Genomic DNA, 14886 nt, shown 5'->3' with positions numbered 1-14886 from the left:
CCTTCTTCTTCACTCATCGACAGTTAGACAACACATATCAACTCAAAAACTTAACAACAAATCATTTCTTGATCAAATTCTAATCAAATGAGACTTTACGATTCACACTTTAATCCTACCACATTTACCTTTAAATTTAAGAATTACGATTGCAATGTATTTTAAATTAAATAATAAATTTACAATTATTTGCTCATTTTAAAAGCAAATTTACTTTAAACAAAGTTTATATAATTATATGTAACTCATGATGTCTCTCTTGAAGCTGTCAATGCATTCCTCTCTACGTATAATGAAAATAAATGCAGACAAACATTTTCTCCTAATCAGCACCGCAAGCAGCACTTGGTTATGTGAACACACGCAGGTAGTCGTCAGACAGAGGAATTATACGCTAAAAAGATGAATATTCTGATCTACATTTCCCGCAAATGTTCGTTCGAGCATATAAAACAGATAAACTTGGCTTCACGGTATGGTTGCATCAATTATGCAGTGTTGCCAACCTTGCCTGTTTGTTCACAAAATACTTCTCTTTTCTTACCCTTTACAGAAAGCATCTTGATGCCAAAATAAAAAAGAAAAATTTTGTTCTCAAAGTTCAGCCTCCGATTTGAAAATAAAACTCGGAAACACACTGGTGATATCCCTGGGAGATGACAAAGTGACACAATTAGTTGTAGCTTCAAAGGACTTTGGAGCTTCTCTATGAGAATAGAAATATGAAAGGGGTGACCACAGCATACAAAGGAAGTACCATACTTCAAATAAGGAAGTGTCATGTTCTTCAAGAGTGATGGATTTCGACTCACAAAAGTCTTCCAATCTTGTTGACTGATTTTACCATCATTGTCCTTATCCACATCAGCTATTGTCTGCATACAAAGCGAAGGTCCTATAAAATATAACTAGTATGCCCCATTTGAGTTAAATATTCATATTTGACTAGAAGCTGACCTTATCAACAATGGCTTCAAGAAGATCATCAGAAAGACTCGTGTCAGATTCCATCAAAATGGCTATAACCATTTGCTTGACCTAAAACCAAGTAAACCACTTAAACTATTTCAGCAAATAATATACTCATACTGCCAAATGTGTTGAGGCTTGTATGAACTTGTACACTCACTTCCTCTGGCTCGATATACCCAGTTTGCCTCAGATCATAGAGCTTAAATGCAACTACAAAATATCATCGTGGGACAGAGATTAGATGTGAAGAAAATTTGAGTTTCTTTACATGAAGCCAAGAGATTGTCTTCAGTTTGAACATACAATCAATTTTTTCATCTATAGGGGCATCAGGATGGAAAACACTGAGCGCATGGACAAATTCGTCAAAGTCCACAACACCATTTCTCTTTTCGTCAAAAAGATCAAAAACCTAAAGAAGAAAGAAAATAGATTAGCACAGTATATTCAAGGCATTTGAGGATGAATCATAAATGTCTTATTAACACATGAAAAAAGGAAGTATCTAATAGCTTCCAAATGTATTTTCTGTGTATTTAAGCCTTACTTGGTTATCAGGATCTCCAATATATATGCTTTAGGGGAAAGAGTTTTGTTCACGTATCTTTAAGGTGGTCTGATGCATTTTCATCAATTAGCCAAAAATCAAATTATAACAAATAAAAAAAAAACAAATCTATTATGTAAAGATTACAGCTAGAATGCAGCAAAATTTCACCGCTGCTCCAATGCTCGCCCTAGTAACAGCAAAATTGTTTCCTCCAAAAGTAATAAAAAAAAGAATTCAAATAGTTATTTTGGTCTATTGATTCAATCTTTTTATTTTCATACAGTCATTTTACTATAAAGTAATTTAGTTATAATCTGCTTGCAAACTTAATTTAATTTCAATATAGTAAACAACATGAAGCTGAAAAATATAGGAATTGCTTACTCGATCCAGGAAAAGATTTTCTCCGTTTGGGGTTTGAAATAGTGCCAATTGAAGCTCCACCTACAATAGAAAAAATGTACAAGTATCATTATCACTGCATCACTGACTAAAGTGAAACCCTCAATATAAATGTTCACTAGACTATTTATTATTTATGCTATATCCTCTTATTGATTCTGTACAAAATCTGATTATGTTTTTGGCTCACAATTAGGGGAGGAGGTGGATGATACAACAACCAAAGATTTTTCTCATTAGGTGGAGCTACATGAATCAAACAACATCATTTCGATCTGTACAAAACCAATTCTTCAAAGGCCATTTAATTCTAGATCATTTTTAATAGTTTCACTCATTCTTGATCTACCTCTACCTCTAATTATTGAGCTATCCACCATCTGACCAACTCTTCTATTGGTCTTCTTTTCACATGTCCAAACCATCTTAGGTGCGATTAAACCAACTTTAACTTTAATGCATTCCTTTTTTACCCTATATTTTTTTACAGAACCACTCATCTAACACAATATTCTCATTTCTGCAACCCTTATCGTACGCTCTTCTTGGCTTTATTGCCTAACATTTAGAACCATAAAGCATCGTTGGTCTTATGGTTGCACACTAAAATTTTCTTTTTAGCTTAACATCTTCCTCTATTTCTTGGCCACAATCCAACATACCTGCACTCGGTAACTTATTGTTTGATCTCTAATTTTAACCTGCTAGCTGGTGTTACCGCATATCTTGCTAAACTTGCATTTCATATTTAACTTCTGCTTAAACTATATCATTTGATTCCAAAGATTCTCTTCATAATTCTAGTTTACCATATATTTTATCTCTGAAATCTCCAGCTCGAACTATATCATTTGCAAAAAGCATGTGATTCCAAAGCTTCTCTCCATATATCCTACTTTTTTGTGCTCTTCTGCAAATTTTTACAGAGCCGATCCCAAAGCAGGATAAAAGAGGAGGGTTGTATTAGGTGATTGACAGCAAAAGTAAAATTTTGTCTAATCTTTATGACATGTATAGGAACAAAAACCTATTAAAAGGAAAAGAAAACAATTTATTAGACAAAAAAATATATGCAGCTTTCATGGGTAGGTTTGTCCATTTCCAAGTGCAGAGCTATGAAATCCCAACTATTGCTTAGGCAGACAATGCCACTTATAGTGATTCCAGGTATAACTCGTAAACTATTGTTCTGCTGAGAATAATGAAGATCTCAATCTTTATCAGGTATTAGTAGTCCTAAGAATCATATATGTTGCTTAATAAAACACTCCATGGTTATGTGCTCAACGCACCAACTAATTGCATACAGATTCTAAAATAGTCAGAACAAATGAAATACACATGTTGAAAGAGTAACCATCAGCCAATCTTTCTCTCCCTACGAGAGAGACACACAAGCACACACAAAAGAAGAAGAAATATGCAGCAATCAGAGGGGAAATATTGGAGATGCAAAAAGAAAAAATAAAGAAGTAAAAACTTGCAGTCAATCATACAAAACCAAATATGCCAAACTACTTGACGGGTAAGTTACCTTGTGAATCGAGCCATCATCAATTAGGGAGCTACTTAACTTTTTAAACAGCACATGCAGTGCCTCCACTTCATTAACAGTAACTGCATTATTAACAGCGGAAAAGTCAACCATTAAAACCCTTCATTCTTCAAAGTTCAAACTAGCAATTAATGGATCAACCGGTAAAGGGTTGTTCCAGCTTAACCCATAGTCTCGAGTTTAAGTACTTGCAAATGCAGCTGTGTTAAAACTTGATAGGGAAAGTTTTGCTACCCATACGGTCCTATCCAGCTCAAATCGGACTAGTCGAGTAATCGATGAACTAATAAACAATATCCCAAAAAATAAAAAATAATATTCAAACTAGCAAATCACAATTTCATATGCAAAAGCAAAACTTGTATTACACTATAAGTGTCATTCCTTCCATATAAAAATACAGCACAGGCTTAAAAATGTTCCACTCCATCCACATAAAAGTACAGTACAGTCTCATAAGTTAAGACATTTAAAGGTATACACATTAGCTGATAACTGAGAAATAATATAAACAAATCTAATTCTTCAAAACAGTTCATTTAAGGAAGAAGGAAAAGGCAAACTCACCGAATCTGAACCCCTCCAGATAATGGCTAATTATATACTTTAAAAGTGTGTATTATAAATTATAATAAACCGAGCAAAATTAAGGGTGTTTGAAACTTCAGGAAAGAAGGTAAAGCACGAGTTAATGTATCAGATTCAGAGCTCTATTGGAGAATTGCTTCAATGAATAGCTGTTAAAAAAATTTAATAGACCTTTGGACCCCATCAAAGCTGGCATCAAGTCCACTTGCCTAAAGTTTTTAACAATAATAAATAGCGAGAGAGAGGTGTATCATTTAATTACAGCGCTGTTTTCCACATGGGAGAGCATCCATTATAATATAATATTATATGACCTTCACCTGCGCTTATCATTATAAAAATAACATTAACTTATAGTAATGGATCCTTTGACTTTCAAATTTCATTCACCCTATAACCACACATGAAATACAAGTTGAAAATTCAGCATATAATCACTACTGAAAAAATAAAAAATAAAACGAAACTATATACGTTTGATTCAGCAACGAAATTGAAATTGAAAGTAATGGAAGGGTAATTATAAAAAGAAAAAGGAATGGAATTATATACAGGTGGTTTCGTGAGCGAGGCGTGCGTAATCAATAGCAGTGTAAGCACATTTCTGATTTTGAATCATGCTGCGTGAACGATAACTGAAACAACCAACCACAGCAAACATCAAAACCTCAAAGACAGCTATGAATGGCATCAACGCCGCACAGGTGCACTCCGCTATAGTCCAAGATCCCGATTCCTGTTCAATAAGTTCAAATTCATGAATCATGACTTATACCAACTAATGAGATGAAGTAAAATTCGATGAAAAAAAGATAACATTAATAACTAAGAACTTACAGGGGAATCCCTGGCCATAGGGTATGTGTATGCTTATGCAGCTAGCCTAGAAACCAAGGCAAAGATGATGAAGAGAAGAGATCGATTATTATGGAAAATTGAGAATTTCTGTGCTTCATTGTTTTGAGTTCAGCCTTCCTTAACAGGTGTAGTTGTAGGTCCTTTTTTTGTCTGGTTTGTTTAGAGTTTAGACAATGATGAATTATGGTTACCGCGCAGTAATTGTACGAAGAAGCTCAAACAGAACCTATGACGGAGTTGAAACTTAAACGAAAATAGTCAAAAGACAACCCCCAATGGGTAGGAACAAAACTTTAATTATAATATTAACTTTACATTTTTTTCCCTCTATTCCGAAATTTGATGGCTAACGTAAAAAAAGGAAAAAAAAATTAATATTATAATTATATAATTTGTATTAAAATATATAGTTATAATAATACCGTCACACTAAATACTTAATGCGATGATAATATTAAAGGGACGTTTGGTATGCGTCATTTCTCAAGATTTTTGAGAAATTAAATTTTTTAAAATTTTAAATTTTCAGATATTATCATAAATTGAATATAAAAATTATATTTTTAAAAATTAAGATTCTCACGCAACAACAAAAATTCTCTACCAAACACTCCCTTGAGCAATTATTTGAGAGACAAAAAGACCGTCTCTAAAAAAGGATTGGTTTCATTTTTTTTCTAACGATAATAGTCCAATACATCATCTGGAAGTTTCAATTCCAAATCTTGGAATTGGAACCATATTCCGGGACAAGATGGCCGAATGGATTACGTACCAAACAGAAAAAGAGTCAAAAGACAAAGCGCGTGTCGTGTGGCCGTGCTTGTTCCAAACAACTTCAGAGCTGACCACACTCTTGTGACGTTAACTTTTTCGGGTAAGTATTCAATGCTCCGTTCTAGATACTCTTTAAATAAATAAATTACTTATATATAAAAATGTATTTTTTTAATGTGTCATTATGACATTACGTGAGCTTTTTTTTTTTTTTCTTATTTTAATGATGCACTAATTTTTTTTAAGAAAAATATCACATGTGTAAAATGTTATTTCAGGTGACAACTTGTAAGATTATAAATAAGTAAAAAAAACAGTAGTAAATGAGTATTTTATTTATGTATTTTTTTCTGTTTAAGAACATTATATGTGATAATATAAGAACATTATATGTGATAATATATATATATATATATATATATATATATATATATAATTTATTAAAAAATGTGCTTTTGATCGTCTTTTGTTTAAAAATTTAGAAAACAAACTATAAAAATGAAAGAAATTCAAAGGTGTTTACAAAAAAGAAAGAAATTGAAAGGTTAAGATATCAGAAGTTAATAAAGATATAAATAAAAATAAATCAAATGATAAATTAAAATAATTTTATAAAAAATAATATTTAGAATATATATATATATATATATATATATATGGAAAATAATATTTCCACAGCCACTTTAGATAAGATTATCTACAGCTATCCAAAAACTACGTCATTTTGATTAATTAAGGGTGTTTTTGTAATTTTAGGTGAATTAATAAAGGGTGTTTCAGGTAAAATGCATATGATAAAAAAATAAATAAAATTATGAAAAAACCCTTTATTAATTCACTTAAAATTACATAAACACCCTTCATTAATCAAAACGACGTAATTTTTGGGTAGTTGTAGATAACTTTATCTAAAATAGCTGTAGAAATATTTATCCAGTATATATATATGGGATAGGTTATTCTACCTACTCTTAATTTGCCTACCCTTTCAATACCGTTCGATTACAATTACATCCAACGGTTGATATCTGCGATATAAAATAATTCTTTTTTGCGCTTCTTTCTCCTCACTTCTTCCCACACATTTTCTCTCTTCTCCCCTTTCTCTTGTCAGCGTATACCTATTTGCCTCGACGAACAATCATGCGACTGCTAATGGAATTAAACTGATATTCCTCCGATTTTCCTTCCAATTAATTGGTTTAGTTGGACAAAAGTCAAGTCCTTTGTGCCAATCTCCAGCGATGATTGACTCAAAAATAACATATGATAATTATAGAACTTGATGTAATTTATCTATAAAGAAGATGTTTCTAATATACACATGAGGAACCGAAGAAATTAAACATCAAAAGGAAAAAGAAAAAAATCCATTGTTAACAATAATGATAAAAAGGAACACGCTGAGAAAAAAGATCCATTGTTAACAATTATCTTTTGAATTATCATATGAGAAAAACTGAACCGATTAATGGAATTCTAATGTCATTATTGCCGGATGATTTACATCCTATCTCCAAGCTTTCGACAGCTAATGGAATTCCAGTCTCAGGAACTGAACCGGTTAATGGAATTTCAGTGTCTCAGGAACTGAACTAGTAATTCAGATGGAAGATAATTTAAAATAGGTATAGGTATTGGTGGCAGAGAATGGAGAGGAGGGAGTAAGAATGTGAGAGGAAGTGAGAGAAAAAAATGGTTTATTTTATATCGTAGATATCGATCGTTGGATGAGATTGTAATCGAACGATATTGAAAGGGGAAGGCAAAGGTAGGCAAATTAAGAGTAGGTAGAATAATCTATCTCTCTCTCTCTCTCTCTCTATATATATATATATATATATATATATATATATTGTAGTGGATACTAAATAATGCTGCAAAATGGATTTAAGGAATTAATGTGGCCACAATTTTTTTGGTTTTTTTTTTTGTTTTTTGTAAATAAGGAGGGGCTAAGCCCCAGAAACAAAAGAAAACTACAACTCAGAAACTATGAAGCTAGATATATTTCTAGCATCATTATCTATAAGACCCATCACCTGGGGAGGAGGTTTAGTAAAAACCTTTAAGTGAAGATTATCATTCTGACCAGCCTTGGCAAACCAATGAGCACACTTGTTGTTATCTCTTTTTGTATGAACTAAACGAATGGTCCAATCTGCTTTTAACCATAATCTCAATCTTCTAGTTACTTGAACTGTGTGTATCCTAATAATGCTGTTGTTACTGGAACTGTGTGTATCCTAGCAATGTTGAACATCTTTTAGCCTCCTTCACACAAGGAACAATTACAATGATATCATGTACTGGACAGTTTATTTGGTGGTTGGATCCCATTATTTTGTCATGATTTTCGCTTTCTTCATCAGTCTCAACGGAATTAAAGTTCTCACAGTTACAGGGCTAGCTTCTTCTTTAACACCCCTTTGTGATTATGACATCAGCAGATAGGTGAGGATCTTTGGTTCCATGGTAGCGCAGAGCCCATATCATTATTCGACCCCACCGTCTAACTTAAGAAGATTATGTGAGCAATTTAAAACGTGAACGTCTATATACATTATGAATTCGGTAATAGGAGCTGAATGTGGAACATCGTTTGCCTTTCAGTCAGAAACTTGATTATGATGGGTTTGGTGTAGCTCAAGGTGGAGAGGTTTGATGCTTGACTGTAAGAACAAACTAATTATCCCTGAGCTGCAATAGGGCCATTGGATTGGGTTTGAAAGGTTTGTGGTTTGCTGCAATATGCCTTGCAACTTTTATGTTCATGTCAATTTTTTTAGTGTTAAGGATCAAATAGGGCCTCGATAAATTTGTCAAGACCAAATAGGGCCTTCGATCCTAAGGTCAGCTGTCCAAAACTCCAAGAAGACATAAAACGACGTCGTATTACTTTCACGCTAGCATACTTAACGGTGACTCAGGAAAGTAACGGTCCACGTGTGCTTCGTTAGTTGGGCCGTCAGATACCAATTAACGGAAGGACAAACATGACCCCTTTTTTCAAATATTAGGAACTAAAATGAGCCTTTTTTATTGTTCGGGACTAAAATGTGTCTCGTGAAAATTGCCAGGGACGAAAATGGGTATTTACTCATCCAATTAAATGATATTTTAAGAAAAATATCACATGTGTAAAATGTTATTTCAGGTGACAACTTGTAAGCTTGTAAATAAGTAAGTAAAAAAAAACGTAGTTAATGAGTATTTTATTTATGTATTTTTTTTCTGTTTAAGAACATTATATGTGATAATATATATATAATTTATTAAAAAATGCGCTTTTGATCGCCTTTTGTTTAAAAATTTAGAAAACAAACTATAAAAATGAAAAAATTGAAAGGTTAAGATATCAGAAATTAATAAAGATATAAATAAAAATAAATCAAATGATAAATTAAAATAATTTTATAAAAAAAATATTTAGAATATATATATATATATATATATATATATATATATATATTTATGGGCTTATCGTTTCTCAAGCTGCTTGAGATAATCTTATCTCCGACTAGTAAATCATAACCGTACAAAGATGGATCAATAGTGATAAAGGAAGAGAAAAAAAAAGGGAATCATAACCATTCAAAGATGAATCAATTAATATAAGAAAATAAATAAATAAAACGACATAGTTTTGGGATTGCCGGAGATAAACTTATCTTAAGCTGCTTGATAAATGTTTTTCCATATATATATATAGGGCTTATCGTTTCTCAAACTGCTTGAGATAATCTAATCTCCGGCTAGTAAATCATAACCATACAAAGATGGATCAATGGTTATATATATATAGAGCTTATCGTTTCTCAAGCTGCTTGAGATAATCTAATCTCCGGCTAGTAAATCATAACCGTACAAAGATGGGATCAATGGTGATAAAAAAAGAAAGAGAAAAAGAATCATAATCATTCAAAGGTGAATCAATTAATATAAGGAAATAAATAAATAAAACGACGTAGTTTTGTGGTAGCCGGAGATAAACTTATCTCAAGCTGCTTGAAAAATATTTTTCCCATATATATATAGGGCTTATCATTTCTCAAGTTGTTAGAGATAACTTGATCTCCGGCTTCTAAATCATAATCGTACAAAGATGGATCAATGGTGATAAAGGAAGAGAGAGAAAAAGAGAATTATAATCATTCAAAGGTGAATCAAGAAATATAAGAAAATAAACAATCAAAACGACGTAGTTTTGGGGTGGCCGGAAATAAACTTATCTCAAGCCACTTGAGAAATGTTTTCCCATATATATATATACACACACATATATATATATATATATGGGCTTACCATTTCTCAAGCTGCCGGAGATAAAGTTATCTTCGGCTACTAAATCATAACCGTACAAAGATGGATCAATGATAATAAAGAAAGAGAGAAAAAAAAATGAATTATAATCATTCAAAGATGAATCAATTAATATAAAAAAATAAATAAACAAAACGACGTAGTTTTGGGGTGGCCGGAGATAAACTTATCTCAAGTTGCCGAAGAAATGTTTTTTCTTTTATATATATATATATATATATATATATATATATATATATATATATATATATCTTGTAGTGGATACTAAATAATGCATAACTGCAAAATGGATTTAAGGAATTAACGTGGCCAAAATATTTTTGGTTTTTTGTTTTTATCTAGATATTATTTGTTAAGTCAATTACGAATGACACAATTGGGTCAGGGAAAAGCAGATACAGAATTCGAAAAAACAGATAATTTAGTATGTTTTCTTGACCAATATAATGCAGACGAAAATATCTTGTTTAATATAATTTTGAGAAAACTTCAAAAAAAATCTATAAGTTTCTTCAAAATTACTTATTATTTTCTCAAAATTTTTAATCATTTATCCCCTACTTAAAATTGCTTTATCTTTTACACTCTTAACTTGATTTTTTATCCAAAATTACAATTAACAGTGTTAATTTTTTTTATAAAATATCAAAATTATCCTTTAAAGAAAAACATGTTGTGGGTATTTGTTAAACCCTTTATCAGATTGTGGAATGTAGCATCATTTGTAAATAGATGTAATATTTATGTTTTACCATGTAAGAATTCGCACCGTTAATTAAGAAAATTAATCAGTTAATTATGAGTTTAATGAGATAATTCTATAATTGTCCCTAATAATTATTATGAGACTCTAATAATTATAGTAATTGAGTTATGATGATGAAAGTCGCTTTTCTGACGAAAAATGCAGATACCGATTCTGCTAGTCGTATAAATACGTACCAAAAAAGTATCCCGGAAAATTATAATAAGTGCATGATAATTACTAGAATAATATGTAGGACTTGTAGAACGAGTTTCAAGTTAAAATAATGAGAACTGATGCCAGAAACTGATACTGGCTATGAAAAGCGTGTACCGAAAAAGTGCTCCGAAAAATATAAGAAAAATATGATAATTCTTGTAAAATTGAGTAGGTTAAGAATCCTGAGTTTAGGATTAAAATGCTAAGCGTAGCAATTAATGTTAATACTGTGTGTTTAATTCTTAAGTGACCTATATATAGGACTTTTGCACAAAATTCTAGGCCATATTGTTGCCTCTACGTGAGTTTTTGCTGAGCCTTGTAGTCAGCCACCCTTTGCCACCTTCTCCTCCATTGTTGTGAGCCAAGGAGCTTCCTTTCTTCTTGGTTTCTTCTCCAAAATACCTTGGGCTTGTGAGAGCTTGCTTGGTGGGGGAGTGTGAGTGAACATTCTGAGTTCCAGCCACTGTGTGTTGGTGAGGGTGCTGACCTTGTGAGGTTTGGGTGTTGAGAAGCCTTGGTCATGGCATTTGGAGGTCCAAGTAGTGACCTTTGAGTTGAAAGAACCAACCTTTGGTGGAGCATTTTTGTTTTAGGACCAAGTCAGAACCTTTGGAGTTGGTTGTGAGCTCCAAGAGCCTTTCATTTCTGAGTTTGAAGCTTTGGTGAGTTGCCTAACCTTGATCACGAGTTTAAATGATTTAAAGGTGGTATCTTTGCATGTAAATGAGTTAAGCAAGTAACTAACATATGTATGAACCTGTATAGACCTAAAAATGGAGTCTTGAACGCTTTTAATTGGTAAAAGTTGGACCTTTGTTGGATATCTTCGCGAAATGCAGAAACTGCATTCTGTCGCGAAATATCCGGATATTTGGTCGATAAATATCCGGATATTGATATTTGGTCGATAAATATCCAGATATTGATATCCGGATATGGGGATCTGGATATTCGGATATTGCCAGTGAGATATCCGGATATTGATATCCGGATATGCACCCGACATATATCCAGATATCCTGGGATTTCGTGGAACAGTAAGGTACTGTTCATACAGAACTGAGCTATGGGTTTGTGGACCCTATTTTGATGGAGTTGAACTTCTGTAAATACATAACTAAGTCAGAATCAAGGGATTAAGGGCTTATGGCTTTGTGGGAAGCCTTAAGATGTAAAACGTAAAAGGAAAACGTAGTCTTTATGTGTATGCTATTGAGCTATGAATGTTGATATGCTTGCTGGTCCTAAATCAGATTGTGATCTGTTGTGTTTGGACATTGAGCTTGTGTGGGCTTGACTTGGATTGATTGCTTAAGAGGTAAGCTTTCGTGTCCTCGGTTTAGCCATGTTGTGGTTCCACTATGTCCTATGGGGGTATGGTTATATGAATGCTGTGTTACATGCTTTGGATATTTGAAATGCTGTTGAGCTTTATGTGTAATGGCTTTTAATATGCATGTGTTGTTCCATCTTGACGGTAAGCCTGAGTATGTGCGTCATACAAGACGGTGATCCAGGGTGGATGCAAGTAGCGTCTTGCACTATGTGTGGGTATTTGGCGTATATAAATCCTGTATTTTCAGTAGAATAGAATTGACACACATGACATGATTATCTGTTGCATTGCACTATTTTAGAACTGATGATGATAAACTGCTTTTGAACTTATATTGCACATGTAAGTGAGCTTGGGGTGGAAGATCATTGAGGACCCCTTGCCTTACTGAGATTTCTTGTTTAGAGATCTCACTCCACGTTTGGGGAATGCTTATTTCAGGTTCAGGTGCTATGGGGACTGATGTCTCTAGCGGCAGGAGGCCAGAGCTTATTTGATGTTTAGTGTTGTTCATATTATGCTGGCATGACTGGATTGGATGTTGTTTATGTTTTCCGCCCTTATCTTTATGTTGCTGTTGAGTTGAGACTTATGTGGGCTTTGTTGCTTTATTTAGGGTGAGCATGGGAGTTGTCCATGCCGCCATGTTGTTAGTACTTTTGAGTTGAGTTGTATAAACTGCTAGTTGGTCTGGTCTACGTGTTGTAGCTCCGTTATTAGAGATATACTTATGTTATTTTAATTGACGAGGTATTCCAATTAGCTGTTTATTGCAATATGCATACAGGCGATGTTTTGAAAATGGTTAAGTAATCAAGTTGGTAATGATTAATGACATCATAATTGAAAAGAAAAAGATATTCCGCATTTTTAATTAAGCGCAACTTAATACGATAGTATGATAACATTGCCGGATATATACGGAGTGTTACACACCATCTGTCCAAACATCTTGAGTGCACTATTTAAGTCATGTTGCTTCACATATCCATTTATAATGTGTGTACTCATCTTGAGCATGATGCACATTTTTCATCTTATTGAAGCAATGATAGAACATCTGTCATATATCCGATGTCATGCTCATAGTTTCTTCATAGCCCAAATCTCCCTTCTTATGCCAAAAAAATATGTTTCCAAAAAATCTGGACAGCAACAACAAACTTTAAAAAATCTCATTTCAAGCATATTAATCTCAAAAAGAAAAAAATATGGACAACAACAACAAGTTTCAAATCAATGAATCTTTATCAAATGTTAAGGGGGAATCAATATGTTTTCCTCCTGTTGTAACCATCCATCAATACAAGAGACCATTCAATTAAGAACACATAAAAAAAATTAAATAAAATAGAAAAATGTCATTACCTTTTGTGTTCTTTTGAATTCGAGTCATCATTTGATTTAGCCAGAGCTGTCAACACATAAACACCCACAACCTGTTTTTTTTTTTAAAGGGAAATTTTGATATTTTATAAAAAAATTAACATTATTAACTATAATTTTAGATAAAAAATCAAGTTAGAAGAGTAAATGATAAAACAACTTTAAATAGGGGTAAATGATTAAAATTTTAGGGATGGCAAATAAGTAATTAAGAGAAAATTTATAGGAAGTTTTTTTAAAAATTTTCCAGTAATTTTATAATACATTTCAACGTGGGAATTTAGCAAATTTATATTTGTAGTACATTTCTCTTAATTGGTTTGATTCCAATCGTGTCAACCGTGGAAACACATATTTTGCGTGCTCTTGCGTTCCTCTCTTCCATGCATGAAAAATGTATGAACGCATCTTTATGGGTCATAATATTTCTCTGAAAAGGTAGCTACGGTAAAATTAAAGTGTACAAAAAATATTTGTACCAAAAAAAAGTGTAAAAAAATTAAATGATAAAAATAATAAAAGTATAAATTAATGTGTATATAATCGTGCGTCGTTAACATTATCTTGTGGAGCGAGTCATCAACCACAACAGCTTCGTAAAACTTGACTCGGCGCGTTAACTCGTGGAAAAATGTTTCTATTTTATCTTTATACACATATAAAAATAGAAAAAATGTGTATCATTTTAAAAGACGTAAAGTTATGTCATTTCAAGTGAGAATGATAGATAAATCATGAGAGAAAAATAGATAAATCATGGAGAGAAAGTGAGAATTTTTTTTTTTTTAAAGATATGAGTCTCACCTTTTGGTGAAAGTAAAAAGATGTAAGGTGTATCATTTAAAATGAAATATTTTTTTCCTTATAAAAATATGTGTTTGATGTTTGTTATTTCAAATGACATAAATTACGTCATTTTAAGAGAGAGATAAACACAAAGAATGAAAATCATAGGAGAGAAAATAAGTGGTTTCTTTTTAATTTAAATTCTAAATAAAAAATATTATTTTACTCTCTCTTAAAATGACATTATTTTGGTACTTAAAAAATGACATAATTTTATGTGATTTAAAATTTAAAGATGACAAATATTTTTCTTTAAAAATATATAAAAGAGAAAAAAATTGAATAAATAACAAACGATGTTTTTTTGGTCTTCGAGGTCCGAGTTA

At 32.2% G+C, this 14886-nt stretch overlaps 1 protein-coding gene across 1 annotated transcript; it reads right to left on the bottom strand.

The window, feature by feature from the left end:
- Nucleotides 1–164: 164 nt before the first annotated feature.
- On the bottom strand, nucleotides 165–5140 carry LOC133316971 (calcineurin B-like protein 10). The gene is made up of 9 exons (XM_061518765.1): nucleotides 4905–5140; nucleotides 4620–4803; nucleotides 3459–3541; nucleotides 1907–1966; nucleotides 1276–1384; nucleotides 1130–1182; nucleotides 958–1038; nucleotides 763–875; nucleotides 165–649 (listed from the first exon to the last, which is right to left on the bottom strand). Exons 1-9 carry the CDS (start codon nucleotides 4920–4922, stop codon nucleotides 595–597), a joined length of 756 nt encoding a protein of 251 aa, XP_061374749.1. The 5' UTR covers nucleotides 4923–5140; the 3' UTR covers nucleotides 165–594.
- Nucleotides 5141–14886: the final 9746 nt, after the last annotated feature.

This window comes from Gastrolobium bilobum, unplaced genomic scaffold (genome assembly GCF_033153095.1).
Source record: "Gastrolobium bilobum isolate Gb01-03AN ecotype WA unplaced genomic scaffold, APGP_CSIRO_Gbil_v1 utg15090, whole genome shotgun sequence".
NCBI classification, from domain to species: Eukaryota; Viridiplantae; Streptophyta; class Magnoliopsida; order Fabales; family Fabaceae; genus Gastrolobium; species Gastrolobium bilobum.
The sequence above is the reverse complement of the archived record's forward strand: the minus strand, read 5'-3'. Positions and strand labels throughout refer to the sequence as shown.

What these genes read in the sequence shown, in the direction of transcription:
- LOC133316971 (XM_061518765.1), bottom strand. An exon ending in AAAATCTTTTCCTGGATCGA is followed by an intron (nt 1,385 to 1,906) that starts GTAAGCAATTCC and finishes TTTCTTCTTTAG; the next exon opens with GTTTTTGATCTTTTTGACGA. An exon ending in GGTATATCGAGCCAGAGGAA is followed by an intron (nt 1,039 to 1,129) that starts GTGAGTGTACAA and finishes ACTTGGTTTTAG; the next exon opens with GTCAAGCAAATGGTTATAGC.